This window comes from Rattus norvegicus, chromosome 2, assembly GCF_021556685.1.
Source record: "Rattus norvegicus strain SHRSP/BbbUtx chromosome 2, alternate assembly SHRSP_T2T, whole genome shotgun sequence".
Taxonomy (NCBI): Eukaryota; Metazoa; Chordata; class Mammalia; order Rodentia; family Muridae; genus Rattus; species Rattus norvegicus.
In genome coordinates, this window is record NC_141535.1 from 95500287 (window position 1) to 95524762 (window position 24476).

Genomic DNA, 24476 nt, shown 5'->3' on the forward strand with positions numbered 1-24476 from the left:
CCAGATATGCTGACTGATTTTAGGTCAATTTGAAAATAAACAGTAATTTATTAAAGAAGGTATTTCAACTAATGTATGTCCCCCATGAGACTGACCTGTGGGCAAGCCTGTGGTGCATTTTCCTGATTGATTTCTGATGTGGGAGATTCCAGGCCACTGTGGGCTATGTGCAGGTAAAGAAAGAAGACTGAGAGAGTCAATAAACTGCCATCATCCATGGCCTCAGCATCTGCTCCTTTCTCCAGGCTCTTGACCTGATTCAGTGCCTGACTGACTTCAATCAGTTATGAACTGTGATGAGGAAATGTAGTGAAATAAACCCCTTTCCTCCCAAGTTGCTTTTGGTCATAAAGTTTAATTAGAGCAATTAGGAAACAATAATTTTAGTAAGAGATAATTTACTTTAAAAACACAGAAATATCAGTAAACCATTATGTAATGACGATAAACAAACATCCCTAGATACACTGACCCTTCCCATCCAACTCAGTGTGCTATTGATGTGCTACTCAAAACTATACCATCCCTGGATTTGTCCATACAAATATAGCCAACTGCTAATTTTTACTTTTAGAGTTTAGAAAGGTCTCTTAACATTTTTTATGACTGAAAAACTTCCTCCAGGTACTTTCTTTTTTATTAGGATGTTATATCTGTAAATTTATAGACATGTTCCCTCCTTTTGATTTCTTTTATTCAGACATCACTGCCATGGCACTTTCTCTCCTGAGAAAGTTAATTATAACTCCTGTCTTCTAAGTTTTAAGTTTCCCTGTGCCTTTATCTCTGGGTGACTTGTGTTACAGAACTTGGTCCAGGGGCTTGATCCTAAACAAAGTCTTTATGGGAGTTCCTAAATACACTCTAAATAGCCCTTCATGTACTTGCTTATTGCTATGGTTAAATTAACAAGAACAACAATATCAACCAACCAGACCCCCTCCCCAGAGCTTCCAGGGACTAAACCACCCTCCCAAGAGAACACAGGCTCCATCTGCATATGTAGCAGAGGATGGCCTAGTCAGACATCAGTGGGAAGAGAGGCCCTTGTTCCTGTCAAAGCTGAATGCCCCAGTGTAGAGGAATGTCAGCTAGGGAGGTGGGAGGGACTGGGTGGGTGGGTGAGGGAAGGGGGATGGGATAGTAGGTTTCTGAGGGGAAAACAGGAAAAGGGATAACATTTAAAATGTAATTTTAAAAAATCCAATAAAAGAAAAAAATTTAAAAAACTTCATGACCCAAAGCACTTTGGGGCACAAAAGTTTATTTCAGTTCATGGTTGTAGTCTATTCAAAAGGAAAATCAGGGCAGAAACTCAAGACAGAAGCCTGAAGGCAGGAACTGAAGCAAAGACCATAAAGAAATGCTTCTTTCTGGCATTCTCCCTGGGGCTTGCTTAGTTTGCTTTTGTATAATGCTGGAACCATCCACATTGGGATAGGCCCTCCCACATCAATCACCAATCAGTAAAATGCCCCACAGACAAGCCTACAGGAATATAATAAAGGTATTTTCTCAGCTGAGGTGCCCCTTCTAAGATAACTATTTTGTGTCACGGTAACAACAACAACAACAACAAAATCAACCAAGTTAATACCATTTATCTTTTATAATTTCACAAGTAACAAGTTGGTAATTAATTGTGCCTATTGGATTAATATCTGTATTTGCCACCAAACAGTAACACAGTGAGAGAATGAACCTCATGTAATTTTTATAGCTGTATCTTCATTACTAAATTTTAAAACATCTACATGGTAGATGTTTAAAAAGCACTTTATTAAGTTTAAGTGACTTTTCTTTTAAATTATCTAATGAATGCCAGTTCAAATTGCAGTCTGTTAAGCTCTAAATTTTGTAGTAATTGAAACAGGATTCTGTAAACAGAGAACATAAGTTCAACATTTTATAAGGTCCCTCTAATGAGACTTTAATGGACTAAGATTTGTCCAAGCATGGGTTGTGATGATTATAATAAAAAAATAGAAAATTTTTGTAGGAAACAACTTTTCAAAATCTAGAACTAAACTTAAGATTGAATCTTGAGTATTTTTGGTTATTAATATGAAATATTTTGGATAGTGAGGATCAATCTCAAAAAGTAGATGTAAGGAAGCAGAGAATTTGCACTTAGACACTAACTAGAACTGTTTGTGCAAGACATGCACACAAATTTGCTCAGAATGCTCTCATGAGGATTCACTGGGAGCACTCCTGACATTCTCTTTTGTAAGAAAAACCAAAAGAACTATTCTGTGGCAGAAAATGCAGCAACTGGGTAATAGCTGGCCTGTTGACTACCTTTATCTGTAACTTCCCTTTTTTTCAGTCAAGTAACTGATGTCTATCAATAGCTTTTCCTATACAATGAAGGCACCTAGCATGCATTTCTCAGATTCATAGATACACACTGGGATTAATCATTTCCAAAGGATTCATTTTGAGTCATGACATGGAGGAATATGGTCATTTTTACATATGGCCACACAAGTCTGACACTTCTTTTGAAATAGAGTTCAATTCCTTACCCTTGAAGGTAGACTAGAATTAATAGTTTCTATTGAACCAATGAAGTAAGGTGAAAAATGCAGTGTATGTCTTCTAAAACTGAATCACAAAAGGTAGAAAACCTCTTCCTTTTGTTTGTTGAACACTTGATGTAGTGCAATTCACTTACAAAAGTGTTTAAGGACTCAAGAAAGTATGTAGAAAGGCTCTAGTGGTGAAACTCTGAGAGGTCCTATCATAACTAAACTAGTGAGGTATCTTGAGAATAAATCTTCAAGTTCTAGTCAAAACCTGGTGACTATAGACAGGGCTAACATCTTAATGGTGTTTTATGGCACATATAGATCCAGCAGCCTCTTCCAAATACTAACCTTCAGAAAGGACGAACGATAAGGGTATTATTATTATTATCATTATTATTTGTGCTGCCATTACTGTAATTTATGATGCAGTGACAGATAAAGAAACAGTTGCTTCCTGATACTTGACCCCATGTAAACAAATCACAAGAGGCTGGTCTCAAGAGTGAATATGCTCTGGTCTAACCTGTTCATGTCCACAACTGAAGAGTCAATTTTTAGGTAAAATCCAACATTTATAAGAAGAACAACATACTTCTCTGTAATAAGTTAGATTATGTCACCAGAACATATTAAATTCTCTTCTTAGAAATTTATGGTAATGGAATCTTTGAAAATGTGATTATATCAAAGATTTGACATGGGGAAATTATACTGGAAAACCAGAACTCTGCTATTGCAAATGGCCTTTTAAGACAGAAGTCTGAGGGGCTGGCAACACACACAATGATGGAGTATGGTGGCATGGCCATAAGCCAGGAACACTAGGAATGTTGGCAGCCAGCAGTAGATAGAAGAGACAAATCATAGATGCTCCCTGTGAACCTTTAACTCAACACTGACTTTAAATTTCTGATCTCTAGAAATGGAACAAAATGTGTTTCTTTATTTTGAACCAACATGTTTCTGGTAATTTCCTAGGCCAGTCATGGGAAGTGAATTCATTCTACCATAAGGTAGAAGCACTGTTATAGTATTTAACAGCACTGTACAGTATTTAATCAGCTTTAACATTCATTTATAAAGTTAGAGGTACTATTTATTGATTTCACCAAACATGAATAAATGAATAATGAATGAACACAAAGCATAAACAAAGTAAAATAGAAAAATTAAAAAGCAGATTAGAGCTAATGAGAAGGCTTAATGGGTAAAGGTGTGGAGATCTACAGACATGAGTTCAATCCCGGGGTCTCACAAGGAGACAGAAGAGAACCCTAAGGTATTGTCCTCCATTTCCGTACACGTGCACACACCTGTACTCTCCTACATGCATGCACTGAAGATATTACCCATAAAACCAGTAAAAAATGCTAACATTTTTCTTACACTCTTTAAGAAACTAACAGAAAAGCAGACAGGATTAATATCAGAGAAGAGAAAATGGAAAAATGGTGAAGTTTTTGTATTTTTCAGGGGAAAATAAAGACTGAAGTCTAAACTGCTCATTAGTTCCTTGTTAAGTAAGCATATGTAAAATTTTGTAGAAAACACACAGAAAGCAAAAAACTAAAGGACAAATACACTTAAAAGTGATGTAAAAGGTATATGCTGTGAGTATTGCTTGTAAATAGAGGTATAACAGGTACAGTTGTTTGGAAGACTTTGGAACTTTGGACAAGAAAAGTTGTTTGAATAATAAATGGGGCATAATGGGGCATGGTCATAGAAGCATGGAAAACAGAAGTTCTGAGAGTAATTTGGACTATGTAGGCACTGGTGAAAATAATAATATCAACTGGACTAGAGACCATTATTGCTGTACTTTGGCAAATAATGGGACTACTTTCTGCCAAAAAAAACTCACCTGTGGTTAAATTGAAGAACTTTCTACTAATATCATTGGCGGAGGAGATTTCAAGACAGTTTAATATCAATTGTGCCAAGTAGTGATTTTATTCACTCTCATGTACATCTATAATGAAGAGAAGCAAACAAGGCAAAGAGAAATTCAAACTTACAGTTTGGAGAGAAAAAGAGAAGCAAGACATTTGGTACTGGAGCTCAATCTTGGGAGAAGCTTAAAGCCCTGATGCTGGATGGAAAAAAGGGAGTAGTAACCTCCGGCCAAGACCCCTCTTGGCTAATCCTGGAAAGGAAAAGACCTGACATTTTTCTTTGGCCTAAACAATAATGGAACACTTATGCAATGCAATTCAGGGAGGGCACAGGTTCTAGCTCCAGCAAGCAGGAGAAGCTGTCAGCTTCAGCCATGTAGTTTTGGCTTTAGAATTCAGTGTGACACAGGAACGGCACTGTGGAATGTTCAAAGGTTTAGGAAAGCTGTTAAATCAAAGGTACATGGCAGGGGAATCTTTGCAGAGAAGTCCAGGAAAGCCATTGTGTAAAACTGTGAATGTAAAGGCTGGATTGCGATCCCACATGTTGGAAAAGTCACAGTATGGCATATTTGCCAAGGAGAGAAGCTGCAGGCAGGAAGTGGAACCAGCCCAGGAATAACAAGTGTGTTTCAGTCAGCAAAGCTGGGGAGTGTGGAAGATATAAAGAGCTATCTACTCAGCCCTTTGACACTGCGCAGAGAGATACAGAATTTGGAGTTTGCCCTACTGGATTTCAGTCTTGCTTTGGTCCAGTGTTTCACTAGTAAGTTCCTGTTCCTCCCCTTTAGAATGATAATGTATAGTCTGTGTCACTGTATGTAGGAAGTATGTGATAGGCATTTTGATTTTTGCTTTTATGGGGTTTTACAATTAAGAAATTGGCTTAAGTCTCAAGGAGACTCAGACTTTGGAATTGTGAGAAGCAGTCTTGAAATTAAAAGACTATGGAGACTTTGGAAGTTGGCTGATGCATTTTACATTCTAATATGGCTAGAAGCCTATGGGGACAGGGAGCTAAATATGGTAGTTTGAATGATAATGGCCCTATAGGCTCATGTATTTAAATATTTAGTGATAAATTTGTTTGGGAAGGATTAGGTGCTGCAGAAGGAGGGGTGTCACTAAGGGAAATGCTTTGAGGTTTCAAAAGCCCATTCTAGGTCCAGTCTCTGTCTTTGCTCTTAGCTAACACTTTAGTGCCATGCCTGACTACTTCCTGCCATGATAATCATGGACTACACCCCTAAAACTGTAAGCTAGCCCCCAGTTAAATAATGTCTAAGAGTTGCCTTTGTCTGGTGTCTCTTCACAGCAGTAGATCATCAATTAAGACAAGAAGGTTAAGTATGTAATAGAAGAAAAAAAATCCCTGCAACCTAATGAAATCAAAGACCTTTTCTAGGAGCAAGTCACACAATAGCTCATAGTAATTTTAGCTTTTCTATTGTGTTTTTTCCATATTTATAGTAACCTGGAAATAATGTTTACATTATTACATTACCTGTAGGAATCTTACTTTGACACTTGTTAAACCAAGAAATGGGAGTTTTCTTTCTTTTTTTTTTTTTTTTTTTTTTTTTTTTTTTTTTTTTTTTTTTTTTCCGGGGCTGGGGATCGAACCCAGGACCTTGCGCTTCCTAGGCAAGCGTTCTACCACTGAGCCAAATCCCCGACCCCGGGAGTTTTCTTTCATTGTGAATCCATACTCTGGGCTGCTCTTCATAGGCTTGAATGGTAACTTCAGAAGGCAACTCTAACATCTTTCATGCTCATGTCAAAGGTATATTGTCATCACACTGAAAATTAATTTTTAGTCAAACACTTGGCAAATATACAAAAGAGTTCAACCCTCTCTTCTATAGGCATATGAAACTTTAATAGTTCCTCTCAGCATTTGCCTAACCAAAAACAATTTTCAAATACTGTTATGAAATTTGCTAGAATTCTCCAAGAATTTAAATTCAGTGACATATTTCATATGAGACTTGTATGTTTAATAAAGCATGTATGCCTAATTTGATGTCATTCATGGGTAGAAATAAAGCATGTATGCCTAATTTGATGTCATTCATGGGTAGAAAAACGACTGAGTAGACAAATAACTGTTCACTACCTTTAGTGATAAGATGGTAGTTTTAGAAAATATATGTCTTGCTCCTGTGATGACTCCAGTATGCCTTGGGTGACTGACACAGACACATTTCCAAAATGCATGCTTCTCAAAGGTATGATGTGATCATAGTTAGAGGATACAGGAACCATCTGCCAAATGCCAGATGAAACCAGGTCGCTGTTTTCTTAAATTAGCTTCCATATAGGGTTTTGCAGAAATATTTGAACAACGGTCATTAGTAAACATTGAATTTTAAACAATTATGTGTTCACGCACTCCTTCCTTACAGGTAAAACAGTAAATGCATACATTTTAAAGTCAGAAGACCACGCCTCCTTTGCATGAGTAATATGAACAGTACACACTTCCCTGAGTGGCAGAGAGACAAAGCTCAGAAGCCCTTACCAATCTCGACCTGGCTCTACTTATTGTTTTGACAATATTATCCAGACTAAAGCTTTCTGAAATCTTTAAGGAGCTCCGATAGCCTGGAATCACCAGTGTAGTGGTCAGAGCTAGTTCAGTTCAATCTTAAGAGATTCTGAATCTTATCTGAGATGATATTGTAAATATTTGCTAATTTTTCACATAAAGAAAACCTAGTCTTGATGCTAGTAAGTAATCAGGCGAATTTTGCTTTCCTTAAACTGTTAATATGAGTATCAGATATTAGAATGTTTTTTTATAAATATATGTTAGAGACATTCTCTGAATTTAACTATATTGTTTTATATTATTACAGGACAAAATGACAGGAACTGATAGTGATTGCCCAAATAATGAACCAAACTTTTTTAAAAAACATCTATGTGATGATACAAAGGTAATGATAATTTGGATTTCTTTATGAGCTTGGTTTTATGCACAATTCTGTTAGATAATTAAATTAATTTCATAATCTTTTTATATTAATGACAGGATTATCATTTGTCTATTATATTATACTGTGGTCTATTATATGTTATTTTTTAGCTACCCTGTCCCCAATAGATACAAAGCACATAATAATCCGTTGTCCTTATTTTCTGTTGTTTACTTTGAAAATGCTAAAAACACTGACTAAAAAGGCACAAGTGTCTGTTTTCTCCTAAATCTTTTATGAAGGAAAGTTCTTGTCAAAACTACACACACACACACACACACACACACACACACAGAATACACACACACACACATACACACACACTTACATTTTAGACAGTCTTATATTTTTAATATTTGCTGTAGTTTATGCCAGAGTCAGTTCTAGTTGGTCAATTACAATGGAAAATAATTTCTAAAAATTCCCAACATTTGTAAAATTTCCCCAAAGAAACAAGAGATGCTCTTTGACATTTGGTAATCTTTCTAAAACTCACACAGCTATTAACTTCATAGTATCACATAATCACAATTTTTATTTATTAACTAATTTATCTAATAAAGCTTATGTTTTAGGCTACATGGCTCTTCGTTTTTTCTTTAGTACCAGCTATTCTTTCAGAGCTCCAGTGTCCCAAATGGTAACAAAAAATCCACACATACCTTTATTTCCTAGTGTTTTCTGCAGCCTTCTTCTTTAGTTATCCTGTTAAAAGTACATAGTCTTATAATATGTTCACCTGCAAATGATAAAGCCACATGTTCCTAATGGAGAAATGACTTCTTAAAAGTCAGATAATCATTAAACCAAATTCTAGGCACTTTATGCTCTCTGTTTCCTTGCAGCCAAACAGTTTCATTCCGGTTACTCGTCAGTCATGTGATTAACAGGAATAGCTAGGGCGGAGGTGGGGTATAATTAAGGGACAGGGATCTAGCCTTATGTTAACAACACTGTTGATTCTTTTCTTCTAATAGGAAGCTGCTTTTCTAAATCGTGCTGCTCGCAAGTTGAGGCAATTTCTTAAAATGAATATCAGTGAGGAATTCAATGACCATTTACTAAGAGTTTCAGACGGCACACAAACACTGGTGAACTGCACAAGCAAGGTAAGAGTGAACTGGGCATCACACTGCATCACTCCTGGTCAGGACACTGCCGTTCCCCGGTGGCCACCATTATTGTCACAGAGTTTAAGTGCTGCTTTTCACTTTAAATTGAAAGGTATTCCCCTACTCTAGAACAAAGCCTCGGCCTTCGGGAAGCTACTCAAGCCTTGGCTGCAAAGTCACAAAGCCCATTTGGATCTGCTTTCAAAGATTAACCACTCAGGGACATTGAACAATGATCATGCTGGTATGTGGGTTATGGATTCTTTTTGACATTTCCATTGTTGTTGTTTATCAGCACAGATATGAAAACATGACTTTGTAAGGAAGCAGGTGAGCTTTCACACAGTGCATTAGGAAGCCATAGGCATTCCAATCTGAAGTATAAAATTCAAAGTACACAAATATATGACCCAGAAGCAACATAAAAATAACAAGGGCCTTGTCCATGAATTTAGAAAGTTTAAATATTTGTGTCTCCAGAATTCCAGAGGTAAAGGGAGGGTTTGTTCCCACCTGCTTTTTCTGTGTTATGTATCCATGGTAATGGTCAGACAGCTCATAAACAGTTCTAGCCATGCTCCCACTCTTGGGAGAAAGTGATGGAGTTTCTGCCTATAACCCACACATAGCCTCCTGTATACTCTAAATTGTATGCAGGCTTCTTAAAAGTTCCACAGCAATGCGAATGATAAGTAGTTATTATGTGTAGTTTGAAGAATAATGACAAGTAGTTCACACATGTTCAGTACAGGAGCATTTTTCTTCAAGTACGTTCAAATTGCAGTTGATTCAATTCATGAATGTGGCACTTAGAGACATGATCTGTACCAGCACTAAAGTCGTGGAACTGATTGTACAGCAACTTCAGCAAGTGAAAATGTTCTGTGTCTCTAGACTAGAAAGATTAAAGAACAAAATGACCCATATTTCCTTTCAAGTTCTGTCATCGACTTTTTGAAGTTATTTAAAGGTTACATGCTTATGTTACTTACATATATAACTAATAGAGATATGAATTGTGACTAAATTAAAAAGAAAGGAGCTCAAGATGAATGCATTACAACTCTGTCACACTGGCTCCAACCTCTTCGTGGCTTGTTATCCTTATTTGCAGAATGAAGTAAAATCATCAAGATTACAGGCTTATCCACTAGACAGAATAAAGTAAGATATGTGAAGTGCTGAGAATAATATCTGACCAAGAAAATGCTCAACTAGCTGATTCTTTACTCTATGAAGAGCCACTCAACTATGTCTGTCACATGACACTGAGGGATACGACCAACTGCTGTCTAGCAGCTGCTGTACATATGAGCATCTCTCTCCATACTGTACTAGGAACATGTAAAAATTATTAATTAGGTGAGGAAAACCAATATATGAGGCAGATAGTAACCAAAATTTATTAAACATTAAGTTTTTATACCATATTCTAAACTACCAGTTGAATCGGGTATATTATTCATCCAAATACCATCAGTGTTAAATGTTTTCGCTAAAATTGTTTTTTCATATAAAAAGTTCATTTTCATTATATTAAAATGTGTCATTTATGAAAGTTTAGATTGTTGGGTTCATTGTTGGAGGGGAAAATGACATATAAAACATTAAGCATAGAGGCCTTGATTTTCCTAATCAATCATAATGATCAACATAGGTCACAGTTTAAGATGCCATGCAAGAGTCCTCATTCTGCAATACTAAATAATAGCTATAATCTAATGTGATGAAAAATAAAAAGCAAATATTTTGAGACTCATTTTTATTAAAATATTACATTAAATCTATTGAATTTATTCTCATAGGAAGAAAAAACCATAAAGGAACAGAAAAAGAATGATCCATGTTTCCTAAAGAGACTACTGAGAGAGATAAAAACTTGTTGGAATAAAATCTTGAACAGCAGTATATAAACAGAAAATGTAGTAGCAACCTCCAAGAAACTACTGCCTTGCATACTTGGAGAGTTTGAAACCCTCCCAGAAGTTTCTGGATGCCTCCTGGTCAAATAAAGCAAGCAACTGGGAAATCTACAGTGATAGACATAAGAAATGCAACTGACTCCTGCGGTCAGCATATGCCTATGGAAATTTATCAACAGTACTGATTTTGTAAAGCAACCCTGTCATCTGCAATGCTTTTAAAGCCTTTCCAAGTGTTTACCATTATCCAGTCTACAAACAAGGCTCTGAAGATTCAGAGTCGCCACTGTTTTGTTAGCAACCATGCATCGGTGAATCACTGGGGGAGTGGAACTGTCCTGTGGAAGACTGCAGATACAGGAGGGCTCCTGGTGATGGATAATGCTCTTGAAAACGAGAGTCACATCTTAAAGCAGCAGCAGCAGCAGCAAAAAGAAGGTTAAGGCATCAACAAATGTAGTTAAATATGAATGTATAACACATAGCTTCAGTACAGAGCATAGCAGATATTTTTAAATAAAAGTATTCTTAAAAATAGAAATGCACTTAGTTCAAAGATACTGAACCTTAGTATTCAGTCACTTTTGTCATATATGTATAATAAAGCTTATATAACTGAATTTTCAATTTGGGAAGTATATTTTTAGAAGAATAATATATGCTAGACTTTTAATTAATGTGTATATTTGATTTTTGACATTATCTTTATATATATAAAGTATTTTCATACACTACCAATTGCCTACTTTGGATAGTATCTCTTTTTAAAATAAATGACCTGTGTTAACACTGTCAGGTTCACTTAATCTTAAGAGTGTTCACTGCTGCACTGTCATTTGATCCCATTTTCACTGAACACATTTCCTTTAACACACTCATGCCAAGGTTCAGCATGAGATTAGCACCTTACAACCTTGTTAAGAGAAGAAACATTAATTTCTTGTTTTATAGTTGGGTCTTATTATACCTAAGGCTGGCTATGATGCTTCTGTCTCAGACTCCCCAGTGCTGGGATTGCCCACACGAGCCAACATGCTCAGTTAGAAACACTTTTTTATGTTAAATTCATGTCTTTTACAAGATGCCTACATATATACTATGTACATACCTGTTTGAAAGGTCTGCTGTCTTCATTCAGTTGCAATGGAAACACTACCCTGCAGAGGCCAAATTTCTGAAAGAGATGAGGATTGGCTTGTACAGAACTCCCATTCGGCTTGCTCTTTCCAGCCACTTGAGCATCTAACTATAGCTGGATGTATTTGATCTACACCTGCTCCACCACCACCTTCCATGTGTGGTAGCCATGCCTCCTTGCTCTTCTTTTCCCCCAACACATTTAATGTTCTACAGATAGCTGGGATTAACAAGGTTTTGAGAGAATCACTGATTGTGTAACGTTCATTTCATAATCACCGTTTGCCCAGAAAACAGTTCTGTCACATTGTTTGGAACATGTGATACTTTAAGAAATTTCATTTCTTTAATGGGCTTTCCATAACGTACTTATATCTCCTAGATCTACTAAGTAGCAGTCCCTTTTCTTAAAGAACTGGCAAAACGGATAAGCCATTAGATAGAGAACTGAAAGCATTTGCAAGTGTAAAGATAAACTCTATACGTGCAAGGCTATCTGGTTGGCTCCCTAGTATTATTGAACAATAATCTGATTGTGGCTAAATAAAAGATAATATTTCTAAATGCTTATTAAAAGTTTTTAAAATTTCTTTGTTGCTTCTTATCATTTACTCACAAAGGACTAACTGTGGGTAAAATTCTTATTCCAACAGTTCATACAACATGAGTACTAAATGCATCAGAAGTTATCCACACATCTATGTTCCGTTGCCCTCATTATTTCCTAACAAGTGGCAAAGGGGACAGAGGCGATATGCATCCTGATAATGTTCTTATAGGTGCACCATGGTAAACTTGAACCTGAATTTTTTTTCCGAGGCCATGCTTCCACTTCCATGTGGTTTCAAGAAATTCTATCAGTCTTACCCCAAACATTTCATCAAAACTTTAAATTCAGTGGTATTTCTGGTGCTTTGTACTAATGAAACCTTTCTGTGTTTATTAAATTTTTACCTAGACGTCTCCTTCAAATTCTCTTCAAACTCTGCTTAAATTTTAAGCACCTTTACCTGTAAGAGGTGGTTCTGATGCTGATTGGGAATCTGCATGTGAACGATGAAGGTCCTATTCCCCAAGTGGTTCTTGATTAATCAATAAAGATGCTAGCAGCCAATGGCTGAAAAAAAGAGGTGGGAATTCCGGGTTCTCATAGGCTATGTAGTAGACACAGGAGGAGGAAAGAAATCTGCCATGCTTTAAAGGGAGAGAGAGGCACAGGCCTTGTGAGATCTTGGGTGGATTCGCCATTGACCACTTCCCCAACTGGACCTGGGGTAGCAGGCAAGAGATTAGACACACAACTAAGCTGAGAGAAGCTTTAGAGATGTGAAGCTGGCAGTGAAGAGAAGGGCATGCTGGCCTAGGGAGGCTTAAAAGAGCCCAGTCATTGAGCTAAAACCATATTAAAAATAATCGTGTACGTGTGTGTGTGTTTCATCCACAGATCTAGGGGAACCAGTATGGGGGCTAGTAGCTCATACCTTTGGAGCTTAAAGTGGGGTATAGAAACTACACACAACATTTATCCTTAACTGCTAATCGTTCTGTTAACCCTAGATACTATTAATATTTGTTCTTTTTGTTGTACATCATACTTTATTTCAAGGAATATATATTGTGAGTTGACAAAATCTATCTTAGAACTTTACTTTAAATATAATTATTCATGAATAACATGTTTGCTTAAAATGACCTCTGAAAGAACGTATCATTTTGTGTCTATTATGCACCTCATGGGAAAAGGTAGGGTTAATGGATAAACAGATGAATTGCATTGTGCCATCTTATTAAAATCCACTTAAATAATTCAGATAAAACAGTCTAGAATAAAATCTGAGTTGTTAAAGATAGAAATTATATGACTCTCTAAGAAATTAAGATAACCGGAATGGATCCAGTTTTCTGCTCTTCAAAATCCCCATGGTATTTTGAGTTACAGATATTTCTTTTTGTGAGGAATTTTAGCCTGAATTCACCCAACAATAGAATTTATAAAGCTACTGCAGCATGAGACAATGAAAAAGACAGGTGTGCTGCTGCACTGAGAATTGCCACCCAATACTTAGATAGAAAAGAAGTGGGGAACACTGAAGGGTGAGGCAGGAGGATTCCTTGAGTCCTGGATTTTGAAGCTATCCTGAGCATTTTAGTAGATTCAGCTATTTTTAGTATAGCATAGGTTATAACATAGGTTAGAGAGATCTCTGTCCTTTACCTGTGAAAGTCCCTTTAAAATGATCATAGAATTAATGAGGAAGAAAGGAGTACTTACTTATGAATGTTTGGTACAATGTTAAAAAAGTGTTAATCAGTGAATAAACTTTGCCTGCACAATAGGATATAACAGCTGAGTCAGGAGAAAATAGTGTTTTAAAGTAAGTTCTTAAAGGATGTGAGATTATGGACTGAGGGAAATGTTGTATGGTGAGGAAATGAGACCACATCATATCTTAAGTTTCACAGCATACTTGTTTAGAAACTGGTTACTCTGAATACAGTGATACTCAGCCACATTAAGGAATAAGACAACGATTTTTACTTTTATCAACCAGACAGCAAAGAATATTCACTTAGAATACATGCCTAGTTCAAATCATGTCATTTTCTTATCCCCATCTAAATCTGAGTAAGGCCAAGTCCTAGTCTGGCTTTTTCTTCTGTTTGGTCTTTAGACAGTCTCATCAATCCCAGCCTTGCCTCACACTCCCATACAGTCAAGGCAGACTTGCTTTCCAGATGCTACTGATCTGAGCTCCCAAGTATAGGATTACAGGAATGTGCTACTGAAGCTCATTTCAGGCTGAATCCAAAGCTTCGTCTGTGCTAGGCAAGCACTCTATCAACTATGTCCGCCCCTTCAGAAAGTACCGGTTTTCCACATGCTTCATGCACATTCAGTATTCTTTGATACGATCAACCAGAAGTTAAGAAAAATAAACAGCTGCATAAAAAACTAGCTCATCCTGTTTGCAGGCTTGTGCTCGAATATCACTGCCTTGATGAAATGGTTCTTAATATCTTGTCAAAGCGTAACTCACTTTGTCTCCCCTTCCTGTCTTCTAGCTAATCATTCCCATACCTGGGGTCTTCACCACAGCAGTATCATAGTATCCTATAAACCATATTTATTCATCTTCATTTTTTCATTCTTCCTCCATTACAATTTCTAAAGTTCAAACTTGCCATGATTTTACTTCCATATTCACTGTACCTAACATATTTAAACATTGTTAGCCAATTTCATGATCTACTAAGAGCTTGCTCGACATCATACATCTATGTACAGAAAGATACACATTTTTTAAAAATTCAATTTATGATTATCCAACACCATCCATAAGATGGGGACGATGTCTCAATTCAGTATATTATAAAGTTCCTACTAAACACTATAGATTTAAGTACTATTTCCAGAACACCACACATTACAGAAGGGAATCATAAGGTAAGACCACATTGGTTGAAGATTTTATATATGAAGAGCAGATGCCAATGGAGTTAAACATGTTCATTTACTAAAGTCTATTAAATAATTAAGAGAATGTCTGGGAACCCCCCACAGAAATGTCTGGATGTTGTTAGTCAAAAACAAAGCAAATTCGGGTGTCACAATATTTCAGTCTGAGTAGGCCAGCCAGCTTATGTGTTCCCACACTGAATTGATAGTTGGTAAAGTACACTGTATGACTATCTATAGGTGTGATTCCAGTGACTATTGCCATGTTAATCAGTGTTCTTGGTGGGAAAGACGCACCTTTCTGATAGGCAGCACCACTGTGACCTAGCATCCTATCTGAAGACTTAGATAAAACAAGGGATAAAGTGTGCTTGCATGAACATGCTAGGTTCTTAAGTAGAGGTACATTTAAAAAATTAATTTAGTTTTACAATTGCTATGGGTCCTACGATAACAGTTTCTAGATTCTTCAATTTTTGAATGTGAACTTTCAAGAGTAATACTCAAGGGCTGTTGGGCCTCTGACGCTGGACTGGAGTTGTATCACTGACTGAAGTAAGCAGTGGTTGATTTCTGTAGCTATCTGGTCTACAGGCGGCCTTTGTGGGACTGTGATGTGAACTCTGATGGGACTACACATTCAGCCTCTGATGTGGAAATTAAAATTTGCAAGTCTCTTTCTTATTTATACAACTACACATACATATCTATACTGGAGCATACATACACCAATATGTACACAGGTATGTATGTGTGTGTGTGCATGCATACAGACATTACACACACACACACACACACACACACACACACGAGATGTTTTAGTGCTCTTCTATTGGAGAATACTAATACAGATCTGCTCAGTTGTCTACAGTCACAAAGGCATACATACGCTCAGTATAAAAACAGATGGAAAGCTAAGCAGAGCGATTTAGACTCAATCTAGAAAATTCACCAAACCTAGGAGCATTTTCAAAGACACTAACCGTAAGAATGCAAAATGTTCATTGTAAATATCAACAAAATTTTAGTTGAAGACCACCACACATCTAAGCTGTTTCACCTTTAAATGTTACTTAGGCAATGTTTAATTTCTTATATTGCTCATTGTTTTTTACTTAAGCAATGGGGGCCAGGAGGAGGGGTGAGTTCTTAAGGCTTTTATCCATAATAAAGCTTCCTGGTAACAGCCCCAGGAGCACCCTTCACTCTAGAGACACAGAGACAATATTTACTAAATAAACCAAGATAAACAAGTCAATAAAATGTCAGAAGGGCAGAAAACTCATAAATGGCCTTCTGACTTTACCTTATAATACACTGTACTCCCAAAGTTGTTCCACTCTTTGAAGTACTGGGCAAGTGGAGTCTTTACAGAGTTGAGAAATAAAAATTAAAACTCATTTCTTGTGAGGTTTACATGAAATTTCCATGTAAGCGGTGTAAGTTTGAGGAGACTGGTAAACAAAATCACTTTCTACTAAAAGTATGTTTCTGGGCCAAAATAATTGGGAGACAAAAACAGTACAGGAAAGTTTTAAACTATTTCAAAGCTGCAGAACACCTAGGTCAACACCTAGCTACGTAATAGTAACAAGGCAAGTACCTACTGGCTATTAAGACTGACAAACTACACTGTTGTTAGGACAAAATAACAACCAACAAACAGATTGGGAAAAGATCTTTACCAATCCTACAACAGATAGAGGGCTTATATCTAAAATATACAAAGAACTCAAGAAGTTAGACTGCAGGGAGACAAATAACCCTATTAAAAAAATGGGGTTCAGAGCTAAACAAAGAATTCACAGCTGAGGAATGCCGAATGGCTGAGAAACACCTAAAGAAATGTTCAACATCTTTAGTCATAAGGGAAATGCAAATCAAAACAACCCTGAGATTTCACCTCACACCAGTGAGAATGGCTAAGATCAAAAACTCATGTGACAGCAGATGCTGGCGAGGATGTGGAGAAAGAGGAACACTACTCCATTGTTGGTGGGATTGCAGACTGGTACAACCATTCTGGAAATCAGTCTGGAGGTTCCTCAGAAAATTGGACATTGAACCACCTGAGGACCCAGCTATACCTCTCTTGGGCATATACCCAAAAGATGCCCCAACACATAACAAAGACACATGCTCCACTAGGTTCATAGAAGCCTTATTTATAATAGCCAGAAACTGGAAAGAACCCAGATGCCCTTCAACAGAGGAATGGATACAGAAAATGTGGTACATCTACACAATGGAATATTACTCAAATATCAAAAACAATGACTTTATGAAATACATAGGCAAATGGTTGGAACTGGAAAATATCATCCTGAGTGAGGTAACCCAATCACAGAAAAACACACATGGTATGCACTCATTGATAAGTGGCTATTAGCCCAAATGCTTCAATTACCCTAGATGCACAGAACACATGAAACTTAAGAAGGATGACCAAAATCTGAATGCTTCACTCCTTCTTTAAAAGGGGAACAAGAATACCCTTGGGAGGGAATAGGGAGGCAAAGTTAAGAACAGAGGCAGAAGGAACACCCATTCAGAGCCTGCCCCACATGTGGCCCATACATATACAGCCACCAAACTAGATGAGATGGATGAAGCAAAGAAGTGCAGGCCGACAGGAGCTGGATGTAGATCTCTCCTGAGAGACACACCCAGAATACAGCAAATACAGAGGCGAATGCCAGCAGCAAACCACTGAACTGAGAACGGGACCCCCGTTGAAGGTATCAGAGAAAGAACTGGAAGAGCTTGAAGGGGCTCGAGACCCCATATGAACAACAATGCCAAACAACTAGAGCTTCCAGGGACTAAGCCACTTCCCAAAGACTATACATCCAAAAAAATCTTTTTTTTCTTTTTTTTTCCCATCTTTATTAACTTGGGTATTTCTTATTTACATTTCAATTGTTATTCTCTTTCCCTGTTTCCAGGACAACATCCTATCTAGTAGGTATGCATGGCCCCCACATGGGATGGGGCCACATATCCATCTCAAAAATTTTAACCCAGAAATGTTCCTGTCCAAAGGAAGAACAGGGACCCAAAAAAAGAAAAAAAAAAAAAAAAAAGAGCAGAGACTGAAGGAAGGGGTCCTTCGGAGGGTCAGCCAGCAACTGACCAATGCAGATGTGGATGTTTGAAGCCAACCAACAGACTGAGCTCAGGGACCCTAGTTAGGGAGCTAGCTGAAGAACTGGAGGAGCTGAGGGGAATTGCAACCCCACAGAAAGAACATCAGCTGGCCAGACAACCCAGCGCACCCAAGGAAGACCAACAACCAAAAAGTGTACAGGGAGGGACCCATGGCTCCAGATACATAGGTAGTACAGAATGGCCTTGTCTGACATCAATGGAAGGGGAGGTCCTTGGTCCTGTTTAATGCCCCAGGATGCTGGAGGGGTAGGGAAGAAGAGGGTGGGTAGGTTGGGGAGCTCTCCCATAGAGGCAAAGGGGAGGGAGGTGAGGGAATGGGGGGGTAGGTTTGTGGAGGAGTAACCTGGAAGGGGGATATCATTTGAGATGTAAACAAATGGATCGATTAGTTAATAAAATTTAATATATTTGAAGAAATAAATGACTTGAGGCCAAAAATAGTAAGTTATACAAAAGCACCCTCTAGTGGCAACAAAAGCAACTCACGTATTAGGGAAAGCAAATAATGGGCCTTTCTTTCTTTCCTTTTTTCTTTTTCTCTTTTTCTTTCTTTTTCTTTTTTTTTTCCGGAGCTGGGGACTGAACCTTTCACTTGCTAGGCAAGTACTCTACCACTGAGCTAAATCCCCAACCCCATAATGGGCCTTACAATATGTAATCAAAATGTTTCTAAGTAAACATTTGGGCATTCTACCTCTCACTTCAACCTTTTTCCAGATCTATCCAATGCTACAATGTATTTATAAAATAACCTGACCCTGTACTAAAAATATACTTAGTGTATAAAGCGCATGTTCAAATTGTGATGAAGTCTTTTGGTGGTTTTGCCTATTGGATTTTAATTCTTATATTCCTAGTAGAAAAAGCATTGATCTTTAGCTTAGGAAAACTGAAATGAATAAATGAAAATGTCTAATAGTCATAGTTTCATTAGCCATAGCACGCTCCTACAATTTACAGTATAATCTATTCTTTAACTAGTCCTCAAATATTTTTTCCATCAAATTATACAGCATTTAATCTAGAAATACTATTTTTCAACTTAAAGTTTGGGGGTATAAAACCAGTATTTTTATAACTTGAAAAACTTGTAACAAATATGTTTTAAAGGGTATGAAACAGCAATTACAAATCTTACTGTAGAAAAAAAGCAAAAGTTATTCTTAGTATTTTATTTACATTCTAGTTTGTTCTTATCATTCTAAAAGTTATCAATAAACATACCAAGCAGTAGTTTACATTTTGTGTCTTTATTGGTACAATGGATATATCATGTATAACTTAAAAAAAAAAAGTGAGAGACAACCACGGTCACGATGGCCATATTTTCAATGAATAACTTTCAGAACAATCTATAAGCTATTTTCCATTTTAACTTAACCGTACAATCATTTTTCATCCTACCACACTCGAAACTAACTGTGCAAATAAATAAAAATGAATGGTGCATAGGAAGAGTGCTTACATATTGCACAACACGTCATCATGAGAGTCAAGTATGGACCACAGAGGCATGTTAAAAATTGCTGTAACAGGTTTCCTGTATGTATTTCATAGACTTAATGCTTATAGTGATCTATGGGCTTGAAAACTGAATGTGTCTGACGGGCTTGTCTCTTGGTAGCATGCTTAACACTGACTTGCTACTGTTGAAGCCAATGACAGCAAACACGTGCCTATTTACTTAAAACTGATGTATCCAGCCACTCCTCAAGTAGAAGAAAAGACTCCATGGACCTAAACATACAACAGAAGGAAACAGTGCTCATTCCTAGATAGAAACACACTGGTGAATTAAAAGCTCAGATATTTGTAACCAAAAATAAAGAAAAAAGGAGTTACTAACATGAAAATCTAAAGTGTCTTCTTAGATTAGTCTTCTCAGACTGTTACTGCTTACTAAAGCTGACCAGTTTTGAATGTGTTTATCAGTATGACACAAGGGGAAAAGTCTAACAAGAAAGGAAGCATAAGGTGAGCAAAAGAATGACTCAGTACCACAAGCTTAGACTCCCTTCCCACTAAAGAGAATATGAATAGGAAAAAGTAGACATTCACTCAATGCACTTGTAATAACACCAACCATAAAGAACTAAAAAGCAGCTTCGTCTGCATGCTGAGAATTAATGAGAACCACAATTATTATTTATTGGGTGGGGTGATCTGTTTTAAAATGCATTAATTTCTTAAAAGCACACATACACAGAAATAAAATTTTAAACACATAGGATATTACAGAAAGTCTGTGTACCTTAAATAATCATATGTTTAATACTGCAAAGACTGAATAATAAACTAAAGCTACTCTTCGGAGGAGCTATGCCAAAAGAAAGAAATATAAAATCTCAGAACACAATTGGAAGTGAAAAGAAAACGTGGCCAACTAAGACGGAGGTAATCGATCATTCAGTTATAAGCAGAGGAAGATAGAGTTCTGAAAAGGAGACTGCATAGTTACATGTTCACAGAAGGAGATTATCTGTTTAAAACTTTCAGTCGGTAGTGTAATTGATAATGCATGAAGTTATGGCAATGTGGACCTCGGGTTGTCCTTTTCATCATTTTTTAAAGGAATTTAACATGTTGCTGAGTTCAGCTGGGAAGATGATCTCACACCCATTGATAACGAATAAGAAACACTCTGTTCAGTAAGTTTCTCCAGTATCTCATTCTCCTATGACAGCACCTCCTCTAATTTCTTGTTCAGCGGTGTGATTACCCTAAAGCTTACAGGGCTCATCGCTACAGTGGGAGCTTGTGCAAGTTTACTGATGCATCGAGACAGCCAAAGAGCAATACTTAAGACAGTGATCTCATATCAACCTATTTTTTAACATATGCTTAAGTATTTCCTTGAATGACACAGGCTGAAAGAATGAAATTTATTATATAGAGAATATATATACATACATATACATAAACACATTATTCAGCCAAAGGACTGTGTTCCAAAGACTAAGGGAAAAGGATACTATAAATAGCTTTAGCACAACATAACTATAAGAAGTGCCATAGGTGTCAAAGCAGCAATAATCATTAAATTCGGAACCTGGACCCTTAGCGTCTGTGATTCTGTTCACAGAATCATTCTTCGAATGCCACATTCACAGCAGAACTTTGCCCAGTCAACAGGGTACTTTGTCCCACACTCATGGCAGAATTTTGGTAAGTGTCCAGATGAATTTCCCTCGATGCCTTTAATGTTTCCACCATTAACTGAAGATGTATAGTCTCCATCTGGTCTACAGAAGTAGGAAAGAAATGAAAGAATCAACTTCACTCACATCAGTAGTTATTACCATGACCCAGTACAGAACACAGAGCAATTAATATAGAAGAGAAACTAAAATCGTAGTGCTAATGTTACTATTTCTCTAGTTCAAGTTAACAATCTGTGGGGCAGGCATGGTGGATCAGCCTAGTAACTCTAGCATGGGGAGGCAAGGTCAAAAGCACCTTCAGCTACCAATGGAGTTCTTGGAAAACTGAGTTGTAGGTAAGACCTTGACTCAAAAAAAAAAAATTCTCAGCTGAAAAATAATTTCAAGTGTTTCTCCCTGAGAAAACCGTTGACAGGCAGATGCAACCATATTCTGTACTCTCTCCCTATTGTGGTCCCAGGAGGAATAGTTTGTATTATCGCCAACATTCTCTGAATGGAGACACACACACTGTTAGATGTTGAGAGTAAGTTACAGCTTGGTGTAAACTACAATATAGTATTAAATGAATCAAAAGGGAATAACAGAATTTAATTTAACCAGATTTCTGCCAGTAAAATATATATTAAGTCAAAATGTAAAAGACCATTTAAATGCTCAACATGAAGACTCATTAGTAAACATTTTGTATAAATATTAAAACTTTACTAGGCATTACTAAATTCTGTACATAAGGGCTGGTGATTGTATGCTCTAACTGAGCATATGAAGTTCTTCACTATCATGGTTTTTAACCAGATGCTTTGTGTGAAAAGATTTTCTTTTGTTTACCTGATAAGTATGAAGTGGTTACTTACGTAGATTTAATCTATACATATTCCTGTATTACTCTTCACATTTTTCTTCACATTTCTCTGGCATTGGTATTTCTTTTACTGACAATATGCTTGCTGTCCCTTCCTGTCTTCTACTCCCACCAAACACCAGAGCTATTAATTAGATGGGTTCACCCTTACTTTGTATTTAGAGGAAACCGTGCATACCCTTGTCAGTCAGGCAAGTCCAACTCACTGACCACAGGCCTCCTGTGGCCAAAGACTGCAATAAAGCAGACTTAATGCAAAATCTCCAGCTCATTAAAATACTGTAGGATTTGACTTTTCATGTTTTTTTGATAAATCAACTGCACTGTTCTCAAAAATGAACTTTGTAGATGACAGCAAAGTGTTAAATGTCAAAGGCTTGAACACTGCTGGCTGTATACATAACCTTCCCAATATGCTGTGTGACTTCCATGTGTCTTGCTTTTGCAGCATTATTCTTTATTCACTTTTAGACTGATCAAATATATCTTTTGCTTTCAATCGATAGTTACTAAGCTACGTAAGAATTATTTTTCTATCTCAGATAACAACTCCCTGTTTGCCTAAAACCTTAATGGCTTTCTTTCCAATTTTGAGGCATTTAGTTTATTAGTAACTTATTTATTGGGGTGTGTGTGTGTGTGTGTGTGTGTGTGTGTGTGTGTGTGTGTGTGTGTATACTCCTGCACACATATACACAACAAGAGCTCTAGTCACTGGTCGACATAACCAGCATCCTAAGTCACTTTTCCCATACGTGTAAGTCTGTTAGTTCCAGAATACACTAACTATCTGCATGGCTCCCCCTGAAATGCGGCAGATTTCTAGTCGTCTGTGTAACTAAGGTCGTTACCTCTAATCAGTTCATTCTATTTATTTATTCATGATTATTATCAAACTATCTCAACCACTCTAACCTCATGCAGCATTCACAATACTGTTTTTGCCTTGTCCTCTTTAGTTTTTACACCTTTGTTCTTCACATATTTTTCAAAATGATCACTCAAAAGTCATGAAGTATTAGAAATCTCTAATAAAATTGTATATTAGTTTCATCATCCATATAGAAGATTTAAAAGTGAATTTTTGGTATTAAATATTCTATTTTATGACAAGTATATATTATATTTAATTATAATTTTGCTATTATTGAAAGTTTTAAATGTTCTCTGTCAAAAAATTTTCATTGTCTTTAAACTGACTCCCATGTAATTTAAATTTGTATATTCAAGTAGGATTCTTATTAAAAGGTGCATTTTCTGTTTGTTGCTAAGAAAAAGATTGTAATAAGTTCTAATATACCAATCTCTAATCAGAAAATACAGCAAATATTAATTATTTATTTAATAATTAGATATATTAAAACTGATTTATACTTTCATGCCATGTGTGTAGATGTTTCTCCAAGAACAATTTTGAGACTGTAAATCTGCTATTTTTCTAAGAAAAAATATCTCAGCTGCCTTGACTGTTACGATCATAATTATCACCACATGAGATGTGAGAGTATTAGGAAGTCTGGCTTCTTGTGAGCTAGCAATCAGTTAAGAAAAACTGCATTTTCTAGTGTGAAATTTCTGCTGGTCAGCATTTTTTTCTCTTTTGATCACTTCTCTGGATATTACACTTTACAGTACATGTATTATATGGTACACATATATTTAAGAGAATGTCAATCTCACTCACAACCTTGATTCAAAATACATGGAAATATGCATGTGTAAGCCTGGCTATATATGACAGCAAAGCCATACGTCACATTCAGCCTCTAAAAAACAGGCTCATGTCTGGTAGTTGGTATATAGACATCAAGACCCCAGCAGATACAAACAGTATGTATTCAATAATCTAGCTGGGAGCACAGGAATTCATCTGTTTCACTACTGCTCACATCATAGTTATGCAAAAATTTATATGGCAGATGTGCAGATGCCCAAAGATCTCAAAATCTCATTATCACTTCAGAGAGAGGAAAAGCCTGAAGTTTGAAGCTATGCCTGGGTTATATCAGAATTCTGAACAACTGGGAATGCTAGACACTTGAGACAAAGCAGCTAATATACACACACGCACAATACACACAACACAAGTTTGTAGTAAGTCACAGGGCATCAAGTCCTTGGTCTGTAGTGAAACAAATCGTGAAGTTATTCTGCATTTACAGTAAGGACATTACTTAGGTAATTCACTGTGTTATCCAGTATCTTCATCATGAAACTCCCTGGGAAAATTGTTTAGGCCTACAGACTAAG

At 36.8% G+C, this 24476-nt stretch overlaps 2 protein-coding genes and 1 long non-coding RNA gene across 11 annotated transcripts in view; 1 reads left to right on the plus strand and 2 right to left on the minus strand.

Annotated features, from left to right (window-relative positions):
• The window catches only part of LOC120100774 (uncharacterized), a 65033-nt gene extending 56750 nt beyond the window's left edge, over positions 1–8283 (minus strand). Inside the window, exons 1-2 of one of the 4 annotated variants that reach the window (XR_015671321.1) lie at positions 8067–8254; positions 4396–4503 (exon numbers count right to left, since the gene is read on the minus strand). This is a non-coding gene — a long non-coding RNA (uncharacterized LOC120100774). Of the gene's footprint in view, positions 1–4395; positions 4504–8066 lie in introns of all 4 variants that reach the window. The other 3 variants (XR_015671320.1, XR_015671322.1, XR_015671325.1) reach the window with 3 other exon arrangements.
• Positions 1–12165, plus strand: part of Il7 (interleukin 7) — a 50279-nt gene extending 38114 nt beyond the window's left edge. For 3 of the 5 annotated variants that reach the window (XM_087616519.1, XM_087616524.1, XM_087616514.1), the window contains exons 4-6: positions 7285–7365; positions 8382–8513; positions 10322–12165. In XM_087616519.1, coding sequence (XP_087472645.1) covers positions 7285–7365; positions 8382–8513; positions 10322–10429 — 321 coding nt within the window. In that variant the 3' untranslated portion in view covers positions 10430–12165. 5 annotated transcript variants of the gene reach the window in all.
• A 7266-nt stretch (positions 12166–19431) lies between these two features.
• Zc2hc1a (zinc finger, C2HC-type containing 1A) overlaps positions 19432–24476 on the minus strand; it is a 37251-nt gene continuing 32206 nt past the window's right edge. Inside the window, exon 10 of one of the 2 annotated variants that reach the window (XM_087621881.1) lies at positions 19432–21442. In XM_087621881.1, the coding sequence (XP_087478007.1) occupies positions 21277–21442 (166 nt within the window). In that variant the 3' untranslated portion in view covers positions 19432–21276. 2 annotated transcript variants of the gene reach the window in all.